This window comes from Phalacrocorax aristotelis, chromosome 10, assembly GCF_949628215.1.
Source record: "Phalacrocorax aristotelis chromosome 10, bGulAri2.1, whole genome shotgun sequence".
In the NCBI taxonomy this organism is placed as follows: Eukaryota; Metazoa; Chordata; class Aves; order Suliformes; family Phalacrocoracidae; genus Phalacrocorax; species Phalacrocorax aristotelis.
The window spans coordinates 264,426-292,394 of NC_134285.1; the positions used below are offsets into that span (position 1 = coordinate 264,426).

Below are 27,969 nucleotides of genomic sequence, written 5' to 3' on the forward strand. Positions count from 1 at the left end.
TTAATGTAACAAACCTGTTTGCCATGGGTTACGTGTCTAAGATTCCATGTACATCCAAACTCTCAAGTCATGTGAGAATACCAGGGAAAATTTTAAAGTTTTGTACTCTTTATAAGGTTACTGTCAAAAAAATTTGCACGTCTACATAAGCTAAAGGTTAAGTTTCAAAGTACAGTTGCTTTTTCTGCCATTATAAGGGTGTTTGACCTAGGATTAAAAAAAAACAACAAACACCCAAAAAACCCCCCACCAAAACCGAACCAATCACATCAGGTTTGAGACATTAACAGGATAAGTGGCAATAGAAATATGCATATATTTCTAAAGACCTAACAGTTTTTGGTTGTATGCAATAGAGCTTACACAAAGTAAACTTTGTTTCTTTTCTGAATCTGGTAACGCTTTGCTCCTGGCACAGTATGGAGAAGGCCCTACACTCTGCAAGGCAGCATCACGTCCTTAGTTTGTCTGTGTCCCGTTGACAGGGCTGTCAGAGCGACAGGAGACCCACTGCTTGACATAACTCCGTGGAAAGTCCTCCCCCGCCCGCTCAAGAGGGACAGACCCACAGTTGGTCTGACTGTTTTGCTCAAATTCAGAGTCAACTGGACTCCCACAGTCTGAGTCCACAAAGCCACTGTCAATAGTGTCCAAATCTACGCAGATCATAGGGTAACTGTCAACAGGCCTTGCAATGTGAGGGGAGAAGTCATAGGAGCCCTCACTGTAGGAAACACTCTCACCATCAGGAGAAGGTAGAGAAGCTGGATTTTCTAAATCCCACTGATCAGGCTGCAAGCAAAGGGCTTCTAGGATGCTCCCCATCCCTCCTTCCAAAGCCCTTTCTCCTTGCTGGCGGGCTGGGATACTTGTACTCCTCAGGTGGTCTGTGGACACAGAGCCTGAAGCAAGTATTTTGTCCTGTGTGCTCAAGTCAGCGAGATGCAAGTCACTGGATGTCTTTCTGTCTTCATCATCAACGTTAACCTTGGGGTAACCAGCTTCCCCAGCACTATCTTCCTCGCTGGTATGCTCGTGTCCCCTGTACACACGGTTACAGTTGTACTGGCAGTTACAAGGTGTAAATTCATCAGCCACAGTCACAGTATCAATGGACAAATGCCCATATGACCGGTCCTGAGGCCCACTGCTGCTGTTCATACTAGACAGCAGGGACTGGCTATCCTGAACTGGGGCAGTCAGGCAAGAGACGCAGGGTTTGCAAGGCAGATCTTTTCTCAGCTTGTGCAGCTCCTCCCGTGAGGTGCTGTTGGAAGGACACATGGTGTAAACTTCTAGGACTTCTGGAAGGACCATTCCCCATTCAAAGAAATCGAAGGTCATTTTCATATGGGATGCACCAACCCACTTCTGCATAAAAGGACATATGGGGCAGGGGGGAGGGGAAGGGGGAGAGAGGTTAGTATCATCAGGTTTGAGGTTCCACAGAAATAACCAAAGTTCTTATGCTTTTAGAGGCAAAGTCAAACTCTAAAATTGTTGACTACTCAAAAATGGCAGGATATGAGATGCTGTATTACCAGACACAGGCAGCTGCAGGAAAACTGACTCAAGTCATTGAGAATAATTAGCTCTGAAACATTTGCACGGCTTTGCAGTTTTCTCTGTGCTGCAAAGAATGCCACTGCCCATAGCAGCATTGCTTTGTGCATCAGGCAGAAGTCCCCTCCCAAGCCACCAAGTCTCCCTGCCCTCTTGTCCTGGACACTGCTTGTCTCAGGAAAGATGTTCAGCTTCTCCCCCTGTATGCTGCATCTGCACCCAACACACACATAGCCCTGCTCTCACTTCCCTCACCTCAGTTCACTAGGAAGGGGGGGTCAGGGCAAGGCTTCTCCCAGTCTTCTGTATGCACCCATGCCTCAGACCAGCCTTTTCTCTCACAGTGACAAGAAGGAAGCAGGGGTAGCTAGGGGATGGGGACCTCAAAGAGCTGTAGCCACCACCTGCTCCAGATAACACTTACTCAGATGATTAGGGAGTGCCACACATCTTGCCTTTCTATATCACCATTAGTATTACATTCTGCCCTGTGTCGTGCATTATCTCTAGATCACAAGCCCCTTGCATTCAGTCACATCTGGGAGAAAAGGTACTTCTGGGTTCCTCTGATCTAAGAACAAAGAAAAAGTTTCTGTTCTTTTTGAAGAAGTCACTGACTCAGACACTCGGATCACAGCAAACTTAAGGCATATGCCACTAATGAATGCCAGCAAGTCCTACTAGAGAATTCTGCAGTCCAGTGGCTGGGCACAGCACACACTCAAGATGTGGTCTGCTCCCTGTCTGACACTCGCCTAATGGCTGAGTTGCGTCAAGTACCACTTTCTGCTGTGTTTAAAATAGGTAACAACACTGAACTTCATAAACACTGTGAAGGCTTCTGACAGAGTCCTGCGTGAGAGCTGGGTGTTGCCACAGCTGTCAGACTGCCTTAATCTTATCAGCCTCCTGTCCCAAACTGCACTCCGAATAACTAGATATGAGCAAAGTATTTGAGCAGAGAGCAGCTTGACACAGCTTATTACCCTCTGACACAGAGCATGTAAAAATCTTCATTACAGCAGGAAGCTCCAAATCTATTTTAATTTATTTTTAACCTCAGCTACAAATAGCTTATTATTAGAGCTGTAATGGACAAAAAGGCACCTAAGGTGTAAAAGACTGTTTGAAGAAACATCAGGAAATCCGTTTCTTAGACTTGGGCAGGCAGAATATTTCCTATTCTCGCTTGACAGTTCTTTGCAAATTCCCACCCAATATGAATCTAAGGACTCATATACACACAAGAGTAAACAATGTTCCTCTGCTTTCCCTTCTCTTTATGACTCAATTTTTTCTCTAACATGTTCACTGCTTTCTACTTGGTCCTGAGCTGTCTGAAGAGCATTACTATTGTAATTTGCTGATCATTATTCACAGACATAACCTAAGCACTTTCTTTGATGCAGGCAGGATGCAGTTGAATGAGTCCTATATCAATTGGTTTCTCGCCAGCCAAAAATGAGGAGTCTGTTCACATATTAGTGATGTCACCACATCCTCTCAACACCCCCTGCCTGTGCATCTTGTGCTGTGGCTGTGTGGGCAACTGCTGCTTTAATCTGCAAATTTATTAAGTAACTCAGTTTTAGCACCTGAGGGTCATTCCCTTCCCAGCAGCACTGAACAGCCTAACTAGAAAGAATGTAGTTCCCACAGAACAGAGAACCCCATGCCTTCACCCTGAGAGGAGCGTGGCTCTTGGCACACAGGGTGCCTTCACTTCCACTGTGAGAGCTTGTCTGTGACCCTCAGGAATTCCCACACTGGGTCCACCTGGTCCTGGTTCCTTTCCCTAAGAGCAACCAGTGCCACCTGCCTCAAAAGAGGATGCAAGTGCCCCTCTGGTGCAGATATGGGAAGCCATAATAGGGCTGAAAGAGGAAGGCAGGAAGGAAGCGAGACAGTTGATGCAGGCTTCAGCTTGAATGGCACCCATCCAAGACTACTTGCTTAACCAAATTGCAGACATCAGCCATGCACCAGTGGGAAAGTACATGAAGGCCCAGCTGGTGTCCCTCTCAGAGAGGGTCTAAGAAAAAGCAGAAACAAAAAGCAGACACTGAAACAGAGACACTGGTGTCTCTGATCAGTGCTGCTGTAACAACAGGAACTTGTTCAGAAGGGCCAGTGATGTCTGCACTCACATGCCAGCATTTTTAGAGTTTGATAATGACATTGTGAGTTACTCTTCAGCTTAATACAACCATTATCTATGGATGCTCAATGTTGTTTTACTTTTGTATCCTGAGAACTCCAAACTCTGCAATCTTTGCAAACCATTTTGTCACATGAACAAATCTGGCTGGTGTTAAATGTGAAGAGAATTTGGGAGGGCTAGGCAAAGTTGCTCAAAGACAGTTCCTTCATAGGGAGGCAGCTGCACTGTACTACCACGCAGCAGTTATTTGCTCCCAAAGCTCTAGCCATCTTTCCAGGATGATATGCATAGCTATTGTGTATATGAGTGACTCTGAAGAAAGAACTACAAGGCTTAACATTGAGCTTGTGTCACTGCAGAGGCTAGAGCAGGAGATCTGGCTCTACAATGAAGTCTGCTCCATGGCCTTAATGGCAGCATCGGATTAGAGCTTTGGAAAATCTAGTTACTGTCCTGGTATCCCTTTGTCCACTCCCTTCAGGTTCCCAGGCTTCACAGATAACATATGAGCTCAGCTCACGCACTGACACAGCACCTACAGGGAATAAGCAGCACAGACATGACATAAAGGCCTTCACGGCACAGAATAAACCCTCGAGAGCTCTCATCCTTATATGTTGAGGCACTTAGCATTCCCTTGAGATAGATTCCCCCTCCCAATGCCCCAATGAGAATCCCTTGCCCAGCATAGCACGATGGGCCTTTTAGCTTAACTTTGTCCTGTGCTTCACTTGCTTGTGTAGCCCATTTATACCTTGAAATCTCCATTATGCACCAGGTAAAGAGGTTTGAAAAAGGGAGCAGGGTCTGGGATGCAAGCCATCTTCTTCCACAGGCTGGAAGAGAAAAGAGAAAGGCTTTGGGGTTAAGCACACATTACAGATGCAAAGCAAGTCATCTCCAGATCCAATTTAAGCAGCTGAAATCACCTGCCCAGCCTCACAGGTTAGCAAGTGGCTGAGGATCCAAGAATGTCTGGTGCTGTCAGAGCCATCTAATGGCCTTTCTCGTGAGCCTCACAGGACGTGGGGCCTCAGCCCTCCGGACTTGTGCACACAATATTTATGCTAAGGCAAGAGGTTCCAATTTTTTCCTTCCTGGAAAAGCACCAAGTGCTGGAAATGCATTTTCCCCTCAGGCTGGGCAGGCTCACAGTCTGCACCTGCAGGACAGGACTCTGCCCTATGCACTTTTTTCTGTGCCAGCCCTGTTGCTGCACCGGCCCAGTGCCCTCCTCTGTGGCAGCACGCACCCCATCCCTCTGCAAGGGCATGGACCCTCCAAAGAGGAGAGAGGCTCCCAGACAGCATTAAGGGGCCTGTGTCAGCTTTGGAAAGGGGCAGGCTAGCCCTGGCTACTGCTCCCATCTGGCAACTGCAGAGCACAGACAGGACCAGGAGAGCACCCCAGGAGGCTGAGTGGCCCCTGCTCCGTCCCCATGTGCCATTGTCCTGTCCCGACCAGCCGAATGGCAGCAGAGCCCCAGAGAAAAGCAAGGCAGTCTTGGCAGTACACCAGCTGGAGACCACACTTTGCTGGCCCTCATAGCTGTGTCCCTGCATGGATATACAAGATACAAAGGTGGCCACATGTGAACACCCCATCTTTAGCAAGACAGAATAGGAGCATTTACTCCAGCTTCCTGAAGCATTCTTACCTCCGCTGTTTGGCCAGAAAGGTTGTGATCGAGGCAGTGATTACCACGACAACACCGAACAGCAGCAGCAGCCATCCCATGCCTGCTGTCTGTGTCACTGCTGGAGAAAGAGGCAGGGTTATTCAGGCTCACCCTGCGTTTCTACCTTAGTCAATAAGCAGGAGATGGTGAGGAGACACCCTCAATTTCTACCCCAGACTTTCTCGTAGTGACACCGAGGCTGTCACCTGGGGCTCAGCACTCCAGAAACGATGTCTGAAGGAGGATGCTCAGAGAAGACTGTGCCAGTGAAAAGAACAGTGTATCAGCTGCCCCATGGCCTGGCTGCAGCACAGACCGACAGCCAACATGCTTGGGGCAGGTCAGCTCCCTGCTACAAAGACCCCTGGTGTTTCTGACTCCTCCTGGTTTAGAGACACCTCTGCAGATGATCCATGAGGTGAAAAGAGAGTGCAGCTGGCCAGAGACATGTGAAGAAAAGGTGTTGACTAGATGAGTGCTTGTTGGCTACTTTCCACCTGTGATGGGAAGGACCACTTTTGAGACCCAGAGCTCTGGTAACCCTTAGGAAATGGAGCTTGACCCTGTTGCCACAGCACCATGTAACACTTCAGTTTGAGCTGCAGATCAATGAGAGCAGGGAAGCCCAGAACATGCTGCTGACATTGACCACAGTCATCCTGCCCTGCTCTGTTTGACCAAAGACTCACTATTTTCATGGGCTCTGTTCCACCATGACAAGTACCTGTGTACTTCTGTGCATAAGGTACTGTGCATTCCTGTGGAGTGGGAGCAGTGGCTACCAAGCCAAACACCCGTGCCCAGCATGACCGAACACCAGAGTCCAGAAACAGAACTTAGCCTTGAGAGCAGGCTCCCCTTTCCCCTCAGCTGAAGGCAATACTACGCCCCAGTAGCAGAGGAACCTCTACTAGATCTCCCCCACTTCTGAAAGCTGTAAGCAGGACCCTGGAATTTGACACTGGAAAGGAAGCTAGAGGCTGAACTCCTGCAGCCAGCTCCACCAAACCCACTTCCAATGGGCCATGCTGAAAGGTGGGCTTTACAGCATGCTGAGGAGGTCAATACAGACAGCACATATCAGCCCAGGCCTGGGGTTCCTGTACTCGGTGAGCAAGCCAAACATGCCTGTCTTTACTAGCTTATTTAGAATTTGTTCTATTTGGATAGATTTGATTAGAGTTCTGGAAACATTGACATTGGACCAACTGCAAGGGCAATGAGAGCTAGTAATATGTACCGGCAGGGTTGGTTTTCAAAATCAGCAGACGACTCCATTCACTCCAAAATCCACAGTAGCCAGTGCCTTCTCGGGGTCTGGCTCTCACTTGGAACTCATACTCAGTGTTTGCCTGGAGTTCCCATGGCAGGATCACCAGTGTCCGTCTATCTTCATGGACAGCTTTAGTCTTCTGAGCCTGTGAACAATTAAACACCAAAACACTCAGGGCTGGAGTGACTTCTCCCACTTACCCTCACTGCTGCACAGTGAGGAGCCCTGCAAAGTAAACTCCTCTGTCGTCATGTTGTTTCTGCAAGGCCATGCCCTTCCTGGCCAGTAGCTGCATGGGGCCCTGGGGGACCCTTCCATGCTGGCCAGCATGAGAAGCAAAGGAACTATCAGCCTTCCCCACAGGTTCTAGTACTTCTCAAACAGCTTCTCCTTCTTGATTCTTTTTTCGGTTTTACACGTTGTCAGTCCAGGCAAGCAAAGAAAGACCTTTTCTAAACCATGGAAACTCATCTTTCACACCAGTGCTCCTGTCCTGGCTGTGCTGGCCTCCTTGTTGCTGGTACACCCTACTTGATGATAAACAGACATCTCACTCACCTCCCAGGTGTCAATCCTTCTCTTATAACGCAGCTGATATTCTAGCTCCTCATTCAAGAAGTAGAAAGGAGAATTCTGGTAGATGGTTTCCCAGGAAATATTGTAACCCTCTGAGAACACAGCGGTCAGATTGAACGGAGGCTGTGGTTTGACTGGAAGACAAGATGGTGTTACCCTTCATAACATTACTGCAGACAAGAGGTGGTCCAGCATGGTATCAGCAAAGCAGAGCTAGTAGGGAGCAAAACTGCCCTGGTGAGGAAGAGCCCTTCTACACAGGATGACTTCCACAGCATTCCTGCCTCTCAGGCTGAGCAGTCCTGAGCCATGCACAGAACCTCACGCCTCAGCAGCATAATGAAGTCAGGCCCACATTTCTCTGAATATGCCTTCTGCCTGCCTCTGAACCTCCTCATCGCCCAAGGAGCAGGAGAAGATAGCACAAGGGGCTAATACCTCCTGGGAGATATAAGGGTAGAGCACCTTGTTCTTCTCATGACATAGGAGGACTCCGTGTAGTTATGGTCACTTGCACAGTTAGGGAAATACCTCTCAATGTAACAGAGACATCAGGAAAAGCTGAGGCCAGTGAACACTGCATAAACCCAGTGCAAATCCCTGTGTCAAAAGTGCCTAAAAGGCAAGCTTTTGTACCCCCTGCAGGGTGTTTTCATATACCAAAAAGCAGTAATGCACAAACTCCAGCACTAGTCTGCAGGGTCCGCCACTGAGCTATGATGCCTCTCTATGGGAACATCTAGGAAACATGCAAAGCACCTCTACTCAATCTATACTCTGTCTGGTTCAGGTGTCCACCGCAAGAGCCTCCTGGGACTCCTGTGAGGACATTTGCTGCATTTGCACTTAAAGCAATTCCTCCTGCCCTTCAGATTCTAGCCAAGAACAAACATTTGCATAGCCCAGGTATGAGCCTGGTCTAAGGTAGAAATTTATCACCTACTGCTTCATGGGGAAAAGGAATTTCCCCATGAAAAGGCTGGGACCAAGCCAGCTCTAAGCTCAGCCTCAAGCATAAATGTTTCTGTAGTTTCAAATAGCAACAACAAGAGCACAGTACTCTGTGTAGATGAGTGCACACAAAATGTAGCCCCCTACCACTGGCTGCCACGCTCACTCATGGCCCAGACTATCCTAGCAGACAGACAAGGTCAGACAGTATTTGTCAAATCCACCAATTTTGTACTTACTGTTCTCTGCCATATAAAAGCCTTTGGAAATCACGTGCTGCCTATTGGCTATCTCTGTAACATCCACCTGGACTTTGATATCTGCCAGGAGTTCAGTCATGTCCACAGTACACATGTACTGTGTGTGACTGGTGTTCCTGGAGAATTGCAGGAGACTGCAGGCAGCCACAGTATTTTCTGGATCTTCCTCCTGAACCCTAAAACCACCAAAATAGACAAACAAGTCTACATCTACCACATGCTGTAGTTGGACTGATCTGTTGCTGAACCACCAGGCACAGAAATTAATAACAAAAAAAAGAGTCAACATGTTAAAATAAAAATTTATCTTTGACCTTTGACAGATGGGTTGTTCTGCACACCCCCCACAGCCCCCCCATTTGCTCAGCTTAGCATCTTTGAGAGAAGTAGAAAAGTGATGTTGCAGTGTTTGTGGAAAGGAAAGGTGCTCACCAGGGCTGCACAGCTCAGGACTGCACCCATGTCCTTGCTGGGGCAGAACTGCAGCCATATGGGGCTTGGACAAACTGTGTGAGCCCTGCCAACACACATGAGTGAGAGTCCGTTGTTAACAGCAGCAAAGGGCAAGGTATTCCCAGGGCAGAAGAGAAAACAATGCCAGAAAACAAAGTCAGATTCTGTGTAACAGTCAGTGGACACAGGAGGCAGGGATCCTTTGCTAGGGGAGAAACCAGTTGATAGCTAGAGTGTGAAGGACCAAGAGAAAACCAGTATGGCAGCAAGAATTCTACCTAACGAAGAGGACAGAGGACACCGCTGTGCTATGGCCATGTTAGAAGTTCCTGCTGACCACACTTTGCTTGCCCTACTGAGACGTACCATGTTGCAGTGAGGTTATATGAACTGGCACCCAAGCCATTTCTCAGGCTACAGGACAGCGTCTGTACATAGTCCACAAAACAAGTGAGGTTTTCACAACACGTAGCTGTAGGTTTGGAAAGAGAAAACACAATATCAACTTCCATGGTGAAGCAAGCAGAACTTCATATCAACATACACAGTCCTCAGGGCTCCCACTAAATCTGAAGGGAACAGACCACTTTGTGCCAGCCCCCGCCCCCACCCCCTCCAGCCTCCAGTCTTGGAGCATAGGAGCATAGTGCATCTCCACCTCTACAGGGAGGAGATTTACACCTCTGTGGTGTAAAACTGGGGTCATCCTGTGCAGGGACAGGAGTTGGACTTGATGATCCTCGTGGGTCCCTCCCAGCTCAGGACATTCTATGATTCTGAAGTCATTGACAGCAAGATAAGCATCAAACAAAAATGTATTAAAAATTCTGTGGCAGCAAACAGCATACCAAAATACCAGGAAATGACCAAATTGTGACTGAATTTTCAAACTCAGCTCTTATACAGTCACTACAGCAGAGTCACGTTATTTCTGCAAGCGTCCCACCTTATGTAGCACATAAATGAGGCATGACTACCCAATGAGAAAAAGTAGCATATTCAAGCATTTTAATGATACCACTTCCTAAATTGAGTACTGTTCTTTACTAGTCTAGTTTTCATTTTATGACATTTACATGGCACTTCGCACATTTTTAAAAAAGCTATATTTTGCTAATTCTTTCTCTATCATTCTCTCTGCATACTCTTTTCTACAGCTTGATATCTGCAGCATCAATACTTTTCATGTCCAGCTCCAGAGGCTCGGAATATGCTTTTCATGGAATTTTGGCAAAAAATTATTGCAAATTTGGAGTTCCTATGATTTCCACAAATCATTCTCATACTAAAGTGATAGGCACAATTTATTAATCACTTGAACTGAAACAGACTTCTAAAGAGAACCTGAGACACAACTGTAGAATTTACGCTGTTCATTAAAAATTTAGCTAAGTTGGAAGTGGTGACAAAGCAGCATTTATGCTCTTCTAATTGCTCTGCAGGGGCTCTGCTCACCTATCAGTAGCCGAAACATGCTGTACAAAAGCACTGATGCTCTGAAGTTATCCCCCCGGATTGCAAGGCAGGGAAGACAGCAGAGCAGTGAGAAATGCCAGCCCAGGGGAGGACTCACCAAGGCAGACAAGAGCCACTGCTACTACGCTAGGACTAACTGAGTGAGGAAAGGCCTGCAGGAGATGCAGCATGCCATGCTGGTGCAAACTGTGCCTACTGCAGTGACTGTTCATCTCTTACATGTACAGTAGCACCCCTTTTTGATGGGAATAAAATTTTCATCCTCTAAGGGAAGATCTCAAGCTTGTCACACCCATTCTTAAATCAAGCATGGGTCCTCCCCTACCATCAGGGCTGCCCTCAGCCTGATGGGAACACGTCGCTTCACAGCCATCAGGCCCCCAAATCCTCTGATGCTAACCATGTTGTGAGTTCACCTCCCTTTGTTGTTCTGCTGCTTGCCTGGTTAGAGAAGCTGCACTCCCTTCTTCCTACCTTCCCTTTGTTGAACATGCCTTGTGTTCAGAAGAGTTGTTTGCATAAGATGAAAGCAGGCCTACGTGATACGCTCAACAACCACAATGCCCGATTTTACAATTAAAGAGAATGTTGTATGCAGAGAACAGTCAACATGGAATGCAGGCAACGTGTGCATTGATGGACCAGAAACATCTGCTCCACTCTCCAGACCAGACACACAAACATGCCCTCACAAACAAGTTGACTCTGTATTTATAGTCACAACGCACAGCAGGCACGTCCAGTGGAGGGTACAGCCTGATTCTAGGCCAGAGTAAGTTCAAAGGAAAATAAAGTCCAACTTCTCCCACTGACTTCACTCATCACAAAAGTTTCTTCCCAGTCCTGTTGCATCAGAGCACACTGGTCTTCCTACATGAGCTCTGGGCAGCACTCAGATTTGCGTACAAGATCCCCCGTACCCAACCCTCCCAACCCACCCCCCCAGAAAAAGAGTCAGGAAGGCAACTGAAGAAATTTGAGGATGCTTATGACAGACTGGCCCCAAGGGTGTACATACACTTTATTAAACTGTAAGTGATTCAAATGATGTGGTTGTCACTTTGTTTCATTTTGACTTTTTCATTTCACAATGACTTCAGAATTTTGTTCATTAAGTTTTAACTTTTTCATTTTGAGCCATCAACAGGCTCTTCCGAGGGCCCTGGTACAAGCGTTGTTTGTTCTAGGGTCCTGAACAACATACTTTTTCTCCCTTTAGCCTAGCTTTACTCTCCTACAAAAACAGGGTTGTAGACCTCTTGCTTTCCTTTAGAGAGGGCAGAAAGTATTAATAAGCATCGCTAATTAGCATTCTTCCATACTATTATGTTAATCAGTGAAATGGACTACTGTTACTAGGTAGCTAGTAAGCTACAAGCATATGTTTGGGAAGAATCTGTTAACAAAATTAAGAAGAGGACAGCTTTTTACTGGGAAGGGAATAATTAAGCATCCTAAATCTAGTTAAATCTAGGGTGAGTTGTCCATCCGTTGCAGCTTCAGAAACAAAAATCAAATACTTCTAACAGTAAGATCTAACTTGGTCCAAACTGAAATTAGTACAAGGTAATTCCCTGGCTTGTGTTCCACAAAATTCAGACCAGACATTACAATGGTTCTGCATGGCACGCAGATATATCTCTGAATTAATCTTTTCTACTAATTTAGGTTTGGAGCAGGTCCAGTGCTCTGCCTAGAAGCAGCATGTAAAATGCTAAGCTTGCACCTGTTCCCTGCAGACACTGTTGTTGCTGCCCTTTTTGTGTCCAGCTGACCTGTTCAGAAAGTCAGCTCTGAGTCAGCTGAAGCTTGCATGCTGGGCAGGAACCAGGAAGGAAGGAGCAGTGACTCTCTGCACAGTGCAGTCCCGAGCAAAGGGGATCAGACCAAGAGAGCTTCACACCACTGTCCCTGGCTGGCCTGCCAACAGCAGCCATAAACTCTAGTCTTGGCCACCAGAGCCTTTCCTATGGCAAAGTTTTTTTGTTTGTGTGTGGGTTGTTTTGTTTTGTTTGGGGTGGGGGGGTGGAATCCTACTCTAACGTCAACAGGAGACATTTCAATGCAAGGCAGGTGCTACCTCTGCACTCTCCCCACTGGTGCTGCTCCCTGGATGCTATGCAGTCTGGATGAGCTCTGCCCAGCTATGCACCTCCTTTGTGTCTGTCCTTCACTGCCCCTGGAGCCCCTTCTGTAACTCATTATACCATGGAACCCTCTCCTGGTACCCTGTCTTGTGCTTGCTGTCCCATGGCAACCTAGTGCCATACATATCTCAGCAGAGCCTGCGTCAATGGCCACCAAGATAAATCCCGTGGGTGTACGGCCCAGAAGAGATATCTGGGAACTTACTATACTGGAATAAAAGGAAGAAGGAAATACTCTGGAGCCACAGTTTGTTCCTCATGTTGGTTCTGACCGGATGTCCTGGAAAAACAAACAAACAAAACAAACAACAAAAAAGCCTTTTAAAAACCCAACCAACCAGTTAAAAGTTCAGCTCAGCCTACTCATATACTGAAGGTTGAGATTGAATTAATCAGCTTTCATTTAAATGTCTAAAAGTAAAGTGCCTAATTTAGGCAAGTAGTCTCAGCTTTCCTGCGAACATTTACTATACTGGCTACACGGAGAGGACAACCAACTGGCCATAAACCAGGTCAGTGAAATCTCTGCTCCTTGCCAGCAGCATGTGCGCAGAAAAAGCAGCAAAGTGACTGCAGCCCCAGTCTATCCATGCAACAGGAAGGTGCTTGGGTTAAGTGCTAACCCATTTTTTTCTTCATTGGTTTCCTGCAACTACAAACGGCTTGCAACTAGAAGAAGTGACACTGCTGCGGCTTAAGCATCTGTACAGTGAATTAGTTAGGGTCTGAAAGGCACTGTGGGTCTGTGTGAGCAAGGCTTGTGAGAACTCATTGATTTGGCCTACCCATGGTTAAATTAGCATGGAATGTCTAGTTAAGGAACTTCAGGAAGTCATACCAGATTAACTAACAGCCTCCCATGTGGCACAGAAGAGAATTATGTACAGCACTCACTTCAGGGAAAGGCTGTCCTGATGCAGCTTGGTGAAGTGAACCTATAGGGAAGTCTTCAGAGAAGAAGACTGCAGGATGTTTACAACAATATGAGTAACAGCATCACATACAAATGATTGCTCAGCCCACAGCCCCTGCTCCAAGACCAGGCCCTCAAGCCACATAACACATTAAGGCTGTATTTTCACAGTATTTAACATTTACAGAAACAGATGTGCACAGAAAGACTTAAAATGAGCTCCCTGCAGAGTACTGGCTGTTGATACCCAGTACAGATTTCAGCATTGTTTTCTCAAGCTATTCTGAAGTGGGCTAGGCTGCCTGGGGACAAGACTTTGGAGAAGCAACCTGTACCATTTTTGGGGCACACTTCTGTTGGGAGCAAGTCGCAAGGATGCACAGACAGCAGGGAGGGCCCACACGCCATGCCACAGAGCAGCAACACTGTTAGTGACTGGACACACAGGAGTGTCTCTGCAGAGCCCCGCAGCTCGGCAAAACCCCTCCACTAGGTTGCACAGAGACACTTGTGCAAGCAATATGGGTGAAGACTGGGCAGCGAGCTGCAGCCACCAAAGATACCCAGAGCTCCTGGCAGGGCCTGGTGCAGGTTATAGAATCATAGAATGGTTTGGGTTGGAAGGGACCTTTAAAGGTTACCTGATCCAACCCTCCTGCAATGAGCAGGGACATCCTCAACTAGACCAGGGTGCTCAGAGCCCCATCCAGCCTCCAGGGATGAGACATGTACCACCTGTCTGGGCAGCCTGTTTCAGTGTTTCACTACCCTCATTGTAAAAAATGTCTTCCTTACATCTAGTCTGAATCTACCCTCTTAGTTTAAAACCATTCCCCCTTGTCCTGTCACAACAGGCCCTGTTAAAATGTCTGTCCCTATCTTTCTTATAAACTCCCTTCTAAGTATTGAAAGGCCACAAGAAGGTCTCCCCAGAACTCTTCTTCAGGCTGAACGACCCCAAGTCTCTCAGCCTTTCCTTATAGCAGGGGTGTTCTACCCCTCTGATAATTTTTGTGGCCCTCCTCTGGACCCACTCTAACAGGTCCGTGTCTTTCCTGTGCTGAGGGCTCCAGCACTAGACACAGCACTGCCTGTGGGGTCTCACCAGAGCAGAGCAGAGGGGCAGAATCACCTCCGTCGACCTGCTGGCCACGCTTCTTTTTGTGGTTGGCTTTCTGGGCTGTGAGCAGACTTTGTCAGCTTGTGTCCTGCTTTTCATCCACCAGTACCCCCAAATCCTTCTCCACTGGGCTGCTTGCTATCCCTTCATTCCCCAGCCTGTGTTGATACCGGGGGTTGCCCCAACCCAGGTGCCGGACCCAGGTCCTGGGGTGCCTGTGCCTCCCCCACCACCAGCAGCAAACATCCAGACAGTCACTCAGCAAAGAGAATGCCAGCGAGGCCTCTCCCACTTGGGAAACATTTGTGGTGGTTAAAAATTCCCCAGGTTTACTCAAAAGATGAAAGCAAAATAAATTTAGCAGCCACCAAAAAGCCCCTGCAGCCCCACGTGAGGCAAGACTTGCTCTCAAGGCACCACAGTGTCCAGATGAGATCATCAGAGCTCACTCATGGCCACAAGCACCTCAGCCCTGTGGCAGGAGCAGCCACGCTGCTGCTGCCACCCCTCCTTTCCTGGCAAACATGTACTGCAGATGAAGCACATGCTCCAGCTCAGCAAGGAGCCCTAGGCACCCTGCCAGTTTCCCTCATCTGCTACGAGTGGCAGGACAGAAACTCTCTTTCCCCAAACTCCAGCCCTTCTTTCTGCATCATACATTTCCTTGCAGAAACACCTTTTCTTGAATCCTTTGGTCCCAGTTCTCCAAGTTTTCTCTGTATAACAATTATTGTCATTACACCATTATTTCTGGTGATGCAGTACCTGATTACTAAGACAGCCCACCGCCTAACCCCACCTTATGCTCTCACTTTTCCTTCCACCACCCTTTTCCAAATTCTCATTCCTTTGAGGAAGGCACCCCTATCATCCTGCCACCTGAAACCTACTCACCCAACTACATGCTAAGACTGGCTGCACCATGACAACAGACACCCTCAAGATGGGCAGCCTCCTGATGCTGACGCAGCATCTGCTCGACTTCCTAGCATCGAGGGCCCTGTTCCTTGGAGCACATTCAATAGAAGAGCTGTGCCGAATGAACCAGCCGCTGGGGCCTAGAGGTCACTAGCCCTAGAGACATCATACATGCAATTGTCCACTGGCTTTTTAAATTGTCCTTCTCCCTGCAAAATACCTAGAACCTATTGTTGCTGGGCTGAGTATTCAGGGGTCCACCAGCTTAGGATGCCAACAACCTGCCCAAACAGGCACCCCAAGAGTGCGCACAGTTCCCAGGGCTGCTGCTGTTCTTCCTCGGGCCTTCGTGCCCTCTCACTGACCATAACCCAGCACATGCTCTGGGTTGCAGGATGGACTCATGCCATCTAGTACTGTGCCCTGCTGCAGAAGCCCATCTCAGTGTTTCTTTGCTTTGTGACTGTCATGCTCCACAGTCTCGGCCACCCTCTAAGGCCAAGAATGGCAACTTGCTGCCCCCTCTTCAGCAGAAGAAGGAAGGGTTGGGCCCTCAGAGAGCTCTGCAGACCCACTTCTTGTTTCAGAATCCAACTGGCAGTGCCCCCAATGTTTCATGTTCATGATATTTCTGTAGCTCCCTCATTTTACCTCCATTCTTGCCTAAATGGACAAAGCAATGCAAGGGAAATCTTTGCTGCATTTAGCTACTGGACTGTGGTTTCTTTAAAGTGCCTTCCCTAATTTCCTTCCTCTGAGCAGAGGATGGTACCATCAATCCAATGGGACAGGAAGGACTGAACAGGAAAAAGCCAAAGCAACAAGCTCAAGTAGCTCATCGGGTAGATGTCTTACGGAGAGATCAGAGGCTGCCATTACACACTGGAGAGAGGTTAACACACAAGGTTGTAATCCAGAAAGAAGCTTCCTGAATAAGAGCAGAGTAGCAAAAATAAGACAGAAACCCAGTAGGTTCTGCTAACACAGGTGAAGTAAGGAGACAATAATTCCTCACTTGGGACACCACTGTCTCATCTCTTACCCTTGCCAGCACCCACAGATCAGTCCAACACTTATCTCCTTCACTTACACACTTCTCGTACCTCACTGTGGTGGGGAAGGACTGCTGCCTCTGAGAGGACCACAGAAAGTGTCAGTGCTATGTGCCTGACCTCCTGGCTGTGCTCCAGGTTGTGATGACAAGACATGGATATGTGTGCAGAAGAGCTGGGAAAGATGCAGCTCTGCAGCAGTGTCTCTGTGGTCTTTGATGGCTGGAAGACTTCATGGCTCCACAGAGATGCATAGCAGCCCCTGTTCTGAAGCTTTCTCCATTGAGGCCCTCTGCAAGCCTCAATCCCAGTCTATGACTAAGACCCCCACCTTTCCCACATCCCTCCATTTGTTACACTCCTTGCTTCCATCTGTCAGAACCCTGCTCATGTGATTGTTCACTTGGAGGGAATAATGGCAATGGGCAAAGGCAGGAACTTATTCCCTGTCTGGCATTAGAAAAGTCCTTTCTACCACCTCATTTCAAATTTTCTGTCTGTGAAATGGGGACTCCAAGGCAGCTTCATGCATCCTTGAAACCCAGTTACTTAATTTTTACAAAATGTTAAGCATTGTACAGCTGCTGAGCACCATTGTTGCGGACTCTTGTATATCCTAGGGAACAGTGTGTGAGAGCACAGTGATAAAATTGATTAGCCATTCATATAGATGTGCACATGTAAATGATGCTACAAGGTTTTAATATACCAGAGAATAGGAAAAAAGACCAATACAGACAGACATTTACAATGATTATTTTTTTTGTTAAGGATCTGCAAATATGGTGTTATAAGCTGCCAAGGATGGGTGCAGTCCAAGCTCACAATTTGAGGTGTCTCCAGGAAATGTACCCACTCACAAAACTTCCACAAAATAAAACCAGCCCTGAGCTCTTAATTAGGCTTTTAAGTCAAATTAAAAAAAAAACAACTGGTATTTCCAAGCATGAGAAAATAAATGTCATAGCTACACCCAGGCAAAAAAAAAAAAAAAAAAAAAGTGGAAGCCTCTCAGTCCATCAGTTATCTGCAAAAACAAGCTTTCTTCTTGAAAAAAAAAATCCGTTTCAATGTACAGTGCCGTCTGATCACAAAGCTAAAGCAACAGGGAGACAGAAGGATTCTCTAGCTGCCTGGTAGAGGCCAGCAGCAATGACAGCAGGGGCACAAGGGCCACATCAGCTATCGGAAAGATTTACAGTGAAGTCACAGGTATCAAGCAGTAACAAACTGGCATCAGGGAAAACTGGTGGAAACACGGACATTACCTTGCCCCGTCCTTTCAGCTGTCCATTTCAGCCCTCCAACACTTCCATGGCTGGCCTGGCTAAATCATTACTGCGACTGCAGACACGGCATGCGCAAGAGCTGGAAAGCAGGTGGATCTCATCAGCGCTAAGTAAGAGTAAAGCCTACTTGTACACGACCAAGAGCTGTAGTGTATTGGAATACAGAGCGATAAATGGTCGTTGACGTCACCACTGTATCAGTATTACTGTGCCGATAGAAGGATGTGGTGAGCAGAGGAGGCAATGAATTCGGGTCCAAACACCCACACAACATTTATTACTGTATTGCTCTGCTTTCTCACTCTTATGTGAGAAAAAGGTGGGAGAGCAGATAAAAACTCATAAGCCTCAGCTCTAAAAGGTCATAGCGGGGCTGGTGGAGTTAGAGCTTTGCAGTGGGGAGGCATCAGTGTCAAGGCACTAAATGGTTAAGCCTAACTATATAGCACAGTGCATACCTCACCAGAGGCAGTCGAGTACCACTGTGCTCTGCTTCCACCCGTCCCCAGCATGGCCCCTGGGACCAGGGCAACAGCACCAGTCCTCAGACCACTGGCAGGGAGGTGGTCTGGCTCCTGCACAGGTGGAGGGGCTCACCCCTACCCTGACCTCATGCCTGCAGCTTCTGTCTGGGCAAGGGCCTCGCAGATTGCAAGACTGACACTGAGAGAGGGTAGGTCAACTCACCTCTGCGTACCTTAAAAGGGGCTGCAAGGAACCCAAGGCATGCTCCTTGTGTGCTTGGGCAAGGGGGGAAAAAGCAGCACTACGGAGGGGACTTGGCACACACAGGTATAGTGTGGTGGTAGAAGGGCAAAGAACAAGGAGCTAGAATAACCCAAGGAGACTGCCGCAGCAGAGCGGGCACAAAGCCGCTGGGTGCAGCATAAGTAGGGTCTATGTTCAGCTCTGAGATTGGCTGAGCTGAAGAGCCCACTGCCCCTTCTGCACTCACTGCACAGCAAGAGAAGATGCAAAGACTTGGCATAGCACAGCACAACCCAGCCAGGCAGCCTGGAGCAGCAGATGCACAGCCAGGAGGGGCCTGCTCTTACCCAGACCTCAGGGCTCCTCAGACAGCTGCCAGTGAAACCACAGAAATGGGAGAGTCGTGGCTGGTCAGTCTAAGTACAACACATTTTTATAGTAGTTAAAGGACAAAATAAACCCCATCCTTCATGTAGGCAAGGATGCAGCAATCGCAGGCCATAGAGGGCACAAGATTGTCAGAAGATGCTAAAGACAGAAGCTCCCAGCCCCGTATTCAGCAGTAGCCTCTCTCTCTCTCTCTCTCTCATGTACTGATAAGATATTTGAAAAATAATCAGGAGCTTACTGCTTCCAGCATACTAACATCTATTTGAAAGGGAGAAATCCAGACTTAAAAGGCTGCTGATCCCAGTCTGGAGCAATGAATACACAGCCAAGGAGAAACTCTTAATAACATTGCAAGAGAGAGCAGCTCTGATTTCTATGCTGATACACAGGCAGGAACAAGGCGAGGTGTCGCTGTGTCAGGGAATGTTCCCAAGGAGACTGTAAAAGTGTTAATGTGCCAGAGTTTTTATGAAAGCAAATAGGGTACAAAGCCAGGCCAACGAGTCTAAACCAAAACTGTTAGAAAAGCTAACATGAAATTCAGTTAATATACAACAAAAGGATAATAATACAGAATAATTGCAGCTAAAGCAGTTATACAGACAATATTAACACAAGTGATTTTTCATTTTTAATGAGTTAAGTTTGAGAAAAACAGCCATTTAATTGCAATACATTTAAATTTATGAAGCAGTTGATCTTAGAGTACCACTGGTCTTTTGTTTTAAAAATTAGCTCTGTAATATCAAGTACATATTATTTTTAAAATAATATGCATGTTTTAAAAGTAGCGTGGCTTGGTCCTGGCAGACTATCACTCTTTGGACTGATCATATATGCTGCCCCTTCCCTCCTTCCTCTGCACAAATAACGGCACGAGCGCACCTTGGAGAGTCCTGGAGCAAAGGCTGCGCCACTGTCCTGGTCTGCTGTACTCACAAGAGAAAGATGTTACTAACTGCCTGGGAAATGTCTAGCTTCACTGCTCAGTCTAATTCACCCTGTGTTATCCCACACGGCACCTAACAGTGACAATCTCCACAACCCATAGGCAGCAACAGCCGAGACAAGCCTTTTCTAGAAGCTTGGGCCTGACACCATGCCTGTAAGCGATCCACAGAGTGTACAGAAGGAAGAGCTTGTCTCTCTGACGGAAGATTCTGCTCCAAACACAATGAAGAATAGCTCAGTAGTTGAGTTGGGCTCAACAGCTAACAACAGTTAGTAACGGGATCTTCTCTATGCACGTTATAACACTGCACAACCAGCACAAGGGCCAGACTAGTTACCAGCAACCACCTAGCAAGCATGGTCAAGAGCCACCTGCCCCAGCCTGAGTGGTCCAAACCATCTGTTTTTCCCAGGATGAGTCAGGGCGTGGAGGCATTTACTGTATAGAGACAATGAAAGAGAGGTAGGACTGAAGGTACGTAATGAGCCCTAGCAGAGGGCAGCAGTGGCAGCTGGAACTTCTTTTTCTAAGACAGTTAATTTTATTTTAAGAAAGTTTAACATTCACTGACTGCCAGAATTCAGATGTGTACAGTTTCCCTTCTGTGATGCTCACTGCTAGTAAAGCGTAAAGCCAAGAGAAGCATTAAGGGCCCGCCAGAAGGCTGGAATAGCTCATTATCCATGGATGTGTTGAAACTTCATGCCTGATTCTCTTCTGTCATCTAGCACTGTACCTATACATGTGTGCATATGTGTATGTGCAAGTACATGCACGTGCCCATGTGAAGCGTTGCTCTTCACGTTGCAGCAGTCAAAGGAAATGCTTAACACACACCTGGCTCCTCAGTCCTGGGAAGCCCAGCACAGTGTGACCCACCAGATCTCTCTCAGTAACTGAGGGGGACTGTATCCACCATATCCAGCCTGGGAAAAGCCACGACGTAGGGGACACATGCAGGATCTCTAGGAGCCCCGACACCTGTTGCCGCCTGGAGCACAGTACATAGATACACATCCTGTACAAGCAAAGCACATCAGTGGGCTCAGTATGCAGTGACCATCTCCAACTGCACACAGCTCTAGAGCTACACTATGCTGCGTGGGCACTGACTCCTCTACGCCTAAGGTGCTACGGCACTTCAGGGCAGCTGAATCCAGCCCCCACGGTAAAGCACTTGGAGACCTGAAGCACTTCAGCTGCCATGGATTTATGCTGATTCAAGATAAGATGCAACTACTTTCATCCAGCTGTGATCTCAGCCCAACCTGCAGTGGCAATATTCACCGAGAAGCAAGTGTGAAGGGCACACCAGGGAACGCTTGCTACATTCTGCTAAAATTATTGATGGCCCAAAAGTATTTTGCCATGACTGGAATATGGGCAACAACTTGTATGTATTTATCAGCAAGAATACACAGAAAGGAAATAACAATAAAAGCTGATTACTCCTTTCTCTAGGAGGGACAATTAGTGACACTTGCAGCTATCAGGTTCGTGATGTGGGGAAAAAAAACCACTCAAACAGTACTACCTCTGTGTTTTCTTCCTGTCACAATGGAATCAGAACAATATCCTCAGCATCATCAAAGATACAGAGCTAGTGTAACTCTAGGGTCGCAGGCACCTTTACTGGCTGGTGACATTTAGGAGGAAGATAATCATACATTACGATAAGTAATGAGTAAAAAATGGCAGGAGAACAGCTGTAGCATGAGTAACAGTGTTCTACTGGAAGGGAAAGCAATAGAAGAAACCACCTCAAAGCCCAGGAAATAGGGTAAAATATGAATGAGCCAGGCAGAAAGCGGAGGTGTTAGTCAGCAAAGCAGCAAGTTGAAAAACAAAGCCCCCCAGCTGGCAGCCTGTGAGCTGGCACAGGATGCTGCAGAGGAGGGAGGAGTGCGTTGCTTTCTGTCTGGGGAATGCTGAGTGCCACCTACAGAGACCCCAGTACCCTGCCCTCCTGCCTCCCTTTCGCCATTGCCAGCTGCCTCTTTATAGCCACCAACCCTGGCCTCAGCCTCCTGTTTTCCCCAATACACATCAAGTCTGAACCCATTCTGCACGAAGGCTATAGTAGGAGGACATCACTGGCTCCTGCCAGAGGAAAAGGGCTTACCTTCACGGAGCTGTGACTACGTACGTCTTGCTCACACAGAGGGGATCACACTGAGGCTCATCTCTTCTCTTAGGAAATCACCAGACACACGCTGATTAACAGAAACAGGAATGACTGTGCCTGTGAACTCACCCTGACCATCTGGAACAGAAACCTGCTTCTCTGCTCAGGCTCAAACCCATCACCCTCATCTGCACCATGCAAAACGTGCCCAGAGACTCTCCCCTGTTGCCTCACTACACTCTCTACATTCAGCTCACAGGAAAGCATGCTCCCCCCAAGACAGCCTCCCCACCACTCTCCCCGAGAGCCTACGCCCATTTGGACAGCCCACAGGCAGCACTCTCCCTCCGTGTATTTGCCAAAGCCCTGCCCCACAGCTGGATTCCTGTGGCTTCGCAAACTAAGCATCAGCCTCTTCTCTGTTCAGCTGATGGGACACATCAGCTGAACACCTCCACCCTCCCCCATCACAGCCGTTCTCACACTGGTCCCAGGTCACACCTTCTGTGCTTCTGCTTCCAAAGAGCACCAACTCTGCATGAGGTCAGCAACTTCATCACCCATCCCCATAGCACTCACCTGAGTCAGCAGACCTGGCAGAACTCGCTGCTCCTTTCACACAGGTTGGCAAAAACTGACCCATTTTGGGCCAACATCCATCAGCTTGTCCCCAGACCTCTGCTCACAGAGATTCAGCAAGACCACAAGGCTGCTGCTGGCATACAGCCATTTATGTCAAGAGCCTCACCTGAGCCTCTTGGACTTTCATTTTACCACAGCTGTGAAAAATCGGCATGCTCCACCCATGCTGTCTGGCCACAAGCCTTTGCAGCAGGCCTTCCACACCTGGGGCTGGGTACAGCAACTGAGTGTGCCTTGGATGGCTTCTAGCATCTCTAATAGGGTGAAAACTACACTGGTTATTTTTTACCTCTGACCGTGGAACCACTTTAAAAGCAAAAGCGCACAGCTTACATTGCATGCTGCCTCCACGTGGCAAGCAGCAAGCTGCAGGAGATGATTGCATGGCAGACCACAGTCTCTAGCAGCATTGCTGGCTCCATCCCAAACCCACAGAACATGCAGTCCTAACATGATTAGTGGCTTCTCATGTCACTGGCAGGGATGTACTGTGTCTTTAGGAGAAAGGGTGGGATGGGGGTGCAGGACAAACAGGCAGAGTTATAAGAAGCACCTTGTAATAGATGGGGCCATATTAACAACATTGGAGATAAGCAGGATTTTCATGGAAACAGATTGCCAGAAAGTAACCAATGTTTCCAAAAATTCAAAGTACATTTCTCCATAGAGGAGCCAAAAGGCTTTGTGAGATTTTCTTGGGGTGGTCCAAATTTTTTGCAGCTGTGGCTTTGCTGTGATGCTGGTAGGAGTTGACTGGAAGGTGGCAGAAGGCAGGAGCTTGTTTTGTTTGATGCTAAAAAGGCCAAAACATGGTATTACAGGCTCCACTAGAGCACCAGGCCTAATGCAATGAAATTGTGTCACATCAGTGTATCTGCATCCAAATCAGCACTGGTAAACATTTACAGTGGTCAGCAAGAAGAGGAGTCTGAAGGTTGTTCCTACAAAATGCAGGGAACGGGGGATTCCACCCTCCACAGTGGCTTTGGTTGTGGTGTGAGGCTTTTGCTCGAACAAGGAAGCTGCTCGGATCCCTGGTTGCTGTTCCGTGACCAGCTCTGCACAGCCTGGTTTCCACACCCCTTACCCTGCCACTGTGCATGTGCAGACGTTTTAGAGTGGTGGGCCAGGAGCAGCAAGAAGCTACAATAATGGCCGATGACATGTGAAACAGAGACAGTATGGACAGCAGTTGAACGTGTCGTGTCGGTCCTTCACCGGGGAGCCCAGCTGGATGTTTTTAAGACAAGTTATAAGACCAGCAAAGGTGGCCTGACCAAAAGTGGGAAGAATCCCTGATGCTTCCAGATGGCAGTGTCCGTCGCAGGGGCCCAGCACAGCTCAGGATGAGGCCATGGAATAAATAGCACACACTGAACTATGGCTCCTAATTCCTGCCCTTGTGGAGGAAACGGCACTGGATGGCTCAGTTGCCTCCCTCGTGTTGCAGAGCAGCGTACTACATGCTTCTGGAGCCCCTCAGCGAGGCAGTGAGGGAGCAGACCACCCAGCAATGAGCTGCCCTGCATAACCCTCAAGCCCGGAGCCTGTCGGACACACGCACCGGCTAGTGAACACAGTATGAGCCTGCCAGGGCCAGCTCCTCGAGACCTCTGCTGGCTGCTCACCAAGGGCCGAGAGCGCTAACTTCAGGGCCAGCCATGGCCAGTGCAGTCCTGGCTCTCACAGCAGCTCCCTAGAGCATTGAGACAAGAACCAGGGACTGGTTACAACCCTGAGCCAGGTGTGGAAATTCTACCCCCAGAAGGCAGTCCAGCGCTTTCTCACCCTGTTAAAATTCTTGTTGCTGTGTGGGTGGCTCACTACAAGTGAAACCAGCAGTGGCTGAGCTGGGGAGAAGCAGCCAACCTCAAACTCTTCAGCTTATGGCAAATTTCCCCATGTCTAAGAGCTGGGGAAACAGCAGCAAGTAGGAAAGTCCCAGAGTTAGTCACCGACTCAATAACCTTCAAGGAGAGGACAAACACCACACTGCTGTGAATGCCCTGCTCTTACACAATGGAGCACAGACAGGACCATGGAAGCAGCTGATCCATCACTGAACTGGGACAGGAGCTCCTTAGGATGCCTGCCACATGCCATGGACTGGGGCAGGTCCAGCGCAGTCAGCCCTCCGTCAAAGGCTGCAGGTCACAGGCTGGTACTGTACCAACCCTTGCCATTACAACTGCATCTCTGCATTCAGAATACAGAATTTTTAGGTCTCCTGCACAGATGGTCAGAGTTTTATAGACAGTATTCTAGCTAAGAGAAAAAAAAAAAAAACAACCAACTGCCGCTCTTGCCCCCATGCAGCTAAATGTGCCACAGCAGTCAGATCCCCACTCTGTGCATCTAGGGCTGCAGCCAGCTGTTCTCTTTCATCTTGTGTTCTTGCTGGAGGCGTAGAAGGTGGTTGTGTGGGAATTTCCACATTGTAGAAAGCCACAGAAGGGACAGGATGGAAGCAGGACAGCACGAGGGACAAACAGAGCAAAGCACCTTCAGCCAGAGAACAGCAGAGATGTAAAGTTCCTCTCAACATTGCTTTCTTAGCTTGCCAAAGGAATGAGGATAGTCAGGATTTAGCAGTGCTGCTGATGGCTGTTATTAGGTTCTCTGAGAAAACACACCAAGGTACGGCAATTTAGTAAGCTTTAACTTCGGTTGAGTGTGTTAGTGAGGTACCTGGGAAGTGCCCTCTTCCTCACATGGCTTTTTTCCCTTTGCTTGGAAGCAAGCTGCTTTGAGACACAATAGTCCTGCAGCTGAAAACTAGACCAGTTCATTGGTCTCATTGCTCTGACTGTCAGCAAGTTCATGCTGAGCTGCTGCTTGGCTTCTGACTCGTCACCGCAGTTTAGTCAGAGGGGCCTTGAGGGCTGTGCACCGTGGCTGCAACATCTGATGAAAAGCTGATGACGTGACATGGCTGCCTCAGTCACAGCAGCGTGGTGAAAAAAATTTAAATCCTGGGTAACGTGGAAGCCTGGGGAAGACCTTGTACTCAGCAGTCTGCAGAGGGGGGGAAACGATCTCTGTGCGAGTGTGTGCCTGTGCATTGCACGGGCACAGCTCCCCTGAGAATTAGTCAAAAACACCTATTCTTTGTGAAAGCAACTGAATGCAACACTGCACGCTTTGGAGGCACCTCTGTCAGAGCTGGAATACAAACTGCACTGATCATGCTGCCCAAGTTTTCTACAGAAAAGACATGGCTAGGAGCAGCAAACTGCCCTCTCAGTCTCTATTGACTAAGGAGTTTTGTCATGTAATTCCACAGCCAGAGTAAACGTTAGGGAGCGGGGTTTTGGAAGTCACAACCCCCTTGTTCGGTTCTCTCACCCCTTGTTCCTTTGGCCATGTCACTGCTAGAATGCAACACCTGGAAGAACTTGTTTTCTTAGAACTGGAAATACACCTGCTTTTCTTAGGAACCTATTTCACTCATGAGTCAGGTTCCTAATACTTGGTAGGCAGCCAAGTGAGAACGTGGAGGTGGAGTGATTGTGAGCAAGTAGTAAACGGCATAACTAGGATAAAACTTGACACAAGCCTCCACCTGTGCTGCAGTCTTACAAAACAAACCCAAACCCACTGAAAATATACTTACTACGATCAAGAAGTGTCTGTCCTAGTAGGAGACCTCCACTAGCTAAGTACATGCTTGGAGGGTCCCAGCCTTCAGGAATGACATTCCTCTCTCGGGAGGGTACGCTGCCTTTGCAAGCACAGGCTGGTCCTTGGGAGGCGCGGCTCAGGCCAGTACAGCTCGCTGGCAGTCCTGAGAGCCAGCCTAAAGCCAGAACTCCCACATGCTCCAGGCAGATCATTATTGTAGACCAGGAACCTGCCATTTGAAACCTACCTCTGTTTTATAGCCCAGCAACAGCTCCAGATAGCAGAAGCGGAGGCACAGGAGAACAGGACATGAACTTAGCTCCCGCTGCTGTCATGTACCGTGCCTATCACAGGACAGGGTGTGAGCTGGCCAGCCCAGGTGTTTATCACCAGTTCTGGGTTATGCAAAGGCATAGGGGTCCCCCTTCTTGACGAGTTACAGTTTGATTTCACCAAAGAAATAGTGATGGGAGGGAAGGGGAAGAATACCCCCACACAGAAAGCCATCCCATGGAAATGGGCAGACAGGAGGGCATAGCTACATAGAAGAAAAGCCAGGGAAAGGCAGAATGAAGCCAGGGCTCAGCAGAGAAGTGCTGCAGCAAACAGCTTTCCAGTCCTGGCCTGAGCAGACCTCTCCTGGCTGCTCCAGCCAAGTGCAAGCCTTCCAGGAGGATATCACATAAAGCACAGGGGACAGTGCAGGAGCAGAAGTGGAAGAAAGAACCACTGGTGTCCCTGCCCCTCCCTGAACAGCCCTATGCTCCTAGAGTAAACAGTGAGTAACCATTCTGGGTAGCTGCAATAACTAGCTGTGGGCTTTTGCTTAAACTTGACCTTGCCTGGATTTAGGGAAGTGAGTTGGCTAACTCATGAGGCCAACCATGGCCTCTATGCATCTTCCTGTTCCACCATTTCAGTGCAGGTTTGGTTGATGGGTCCTAGAAAGCCTCTTTGTCTACCCACAGTCCTCCCACTTCACAGAATTTGTGCTGATGTTAATGTCAGCAGCGACTGCCATCATGCGAAGAAGGAGTACTTCTGGTGGAAATAAACCTCACCTGAGTGAAAATAAAATTCAACCTGATATTTTCAGTAAAAACAAATAAATAACGTGATCATCAGCACCTTAGCTATAAGCAGTAAGATCTTTCACTAACCACCGCCTTAGTGAAAGTGAGCTACAAACCAGTGCCTATACAAATATTAACTTCACACCTAAATACAGACAGTTCACTGTGAGTCTCCTTCCAGGATTTACATAACCTTTCTTACCACTGCAAAATTGGTATATAGATACCTCTACTACTTGGCCAACCTGAACTTTGAAGAGAGATTTGCAGTACAAAAATCTTACCTACAAAACACATTAAACCAGTTTCTGTGCTTAACATTACGGTTTCCTTCCTTATGACTGGCAATGCAAATAGGCTTTTCTAAATAATGAGAATACACGTATGTTTTAATACACATAAAATTACTTAACAGTTCTTAACTATTTTGCGCCACTGCCAGCACAATACCAAAAAAAACGCCACACTACCAAAATATATAATAATGCCCTAGAAAAGTTCAGTCTCATGAGTAAAACTTTTGGAACAATTATCCAACAAGAAGTCTATGTGGCCTTAAAGCTGCAGGCATCATTCCTATTCTGACTGGACAAGAAGCCGTAAAATGTTCCATCAATTTAGAGAGCCT

At 47.8% G+C, this 27,969-nt stretch overlaps 1 protein-coding gene across 11 annotated transcripts; it reads right to left on the bottom strand.

Annotated features, from left to right (window-relative positions):
* Positions 1–86: 86 nt before the first annotated feature.
* IL21R (interleukin 21 receptor) lies at positions 87–27,965 on the bottom strand. Of its 11 annotated transcripts, none has more exons than XM_075104527.1 (11): positions 22,003–27,965; positions 18,886–18,954; positions 17,810–17,909; positions 12,744–12,818; positions 9,282–9,387; positions 8,442–8,638; positions 7,234–7,385; positions 6,643–6,820; positions 5,382–5,478; positions 4,479–4,560; positions 87–1,371 (listed from the first exon to the last, which is right to left on the bottom strand). In XM_075104527.1, the coding sequence occupies exons 4-11, from the start codon at positions 12,796–12,798 to the stop codon at positions 460–462; spliced, it is 1,779 nt and encodes a 592-aa protein (XP_074960628.1). In that variant the 5' UTR covers positions 12,799–12,818; positions 17,810–17,909; positions 18,886–18,954; positions 22,003–27,965; the 3' UTR covers positions 87–459. The 11 variants fall into 11 exon arrangements, with proteins under 11 accessions (XP_074960628.1, XP_074960623.1, XP_074960627.1 ...); XM_075104522.1 differs by having other exon boundaries at positions 5,382–5,481; XM_075104526.1 differs by lacking the exon at positions 18,886–18,954.
* Between the last annotated feature and the right edge of the window lie 4 nt (positions 27,966–27,969).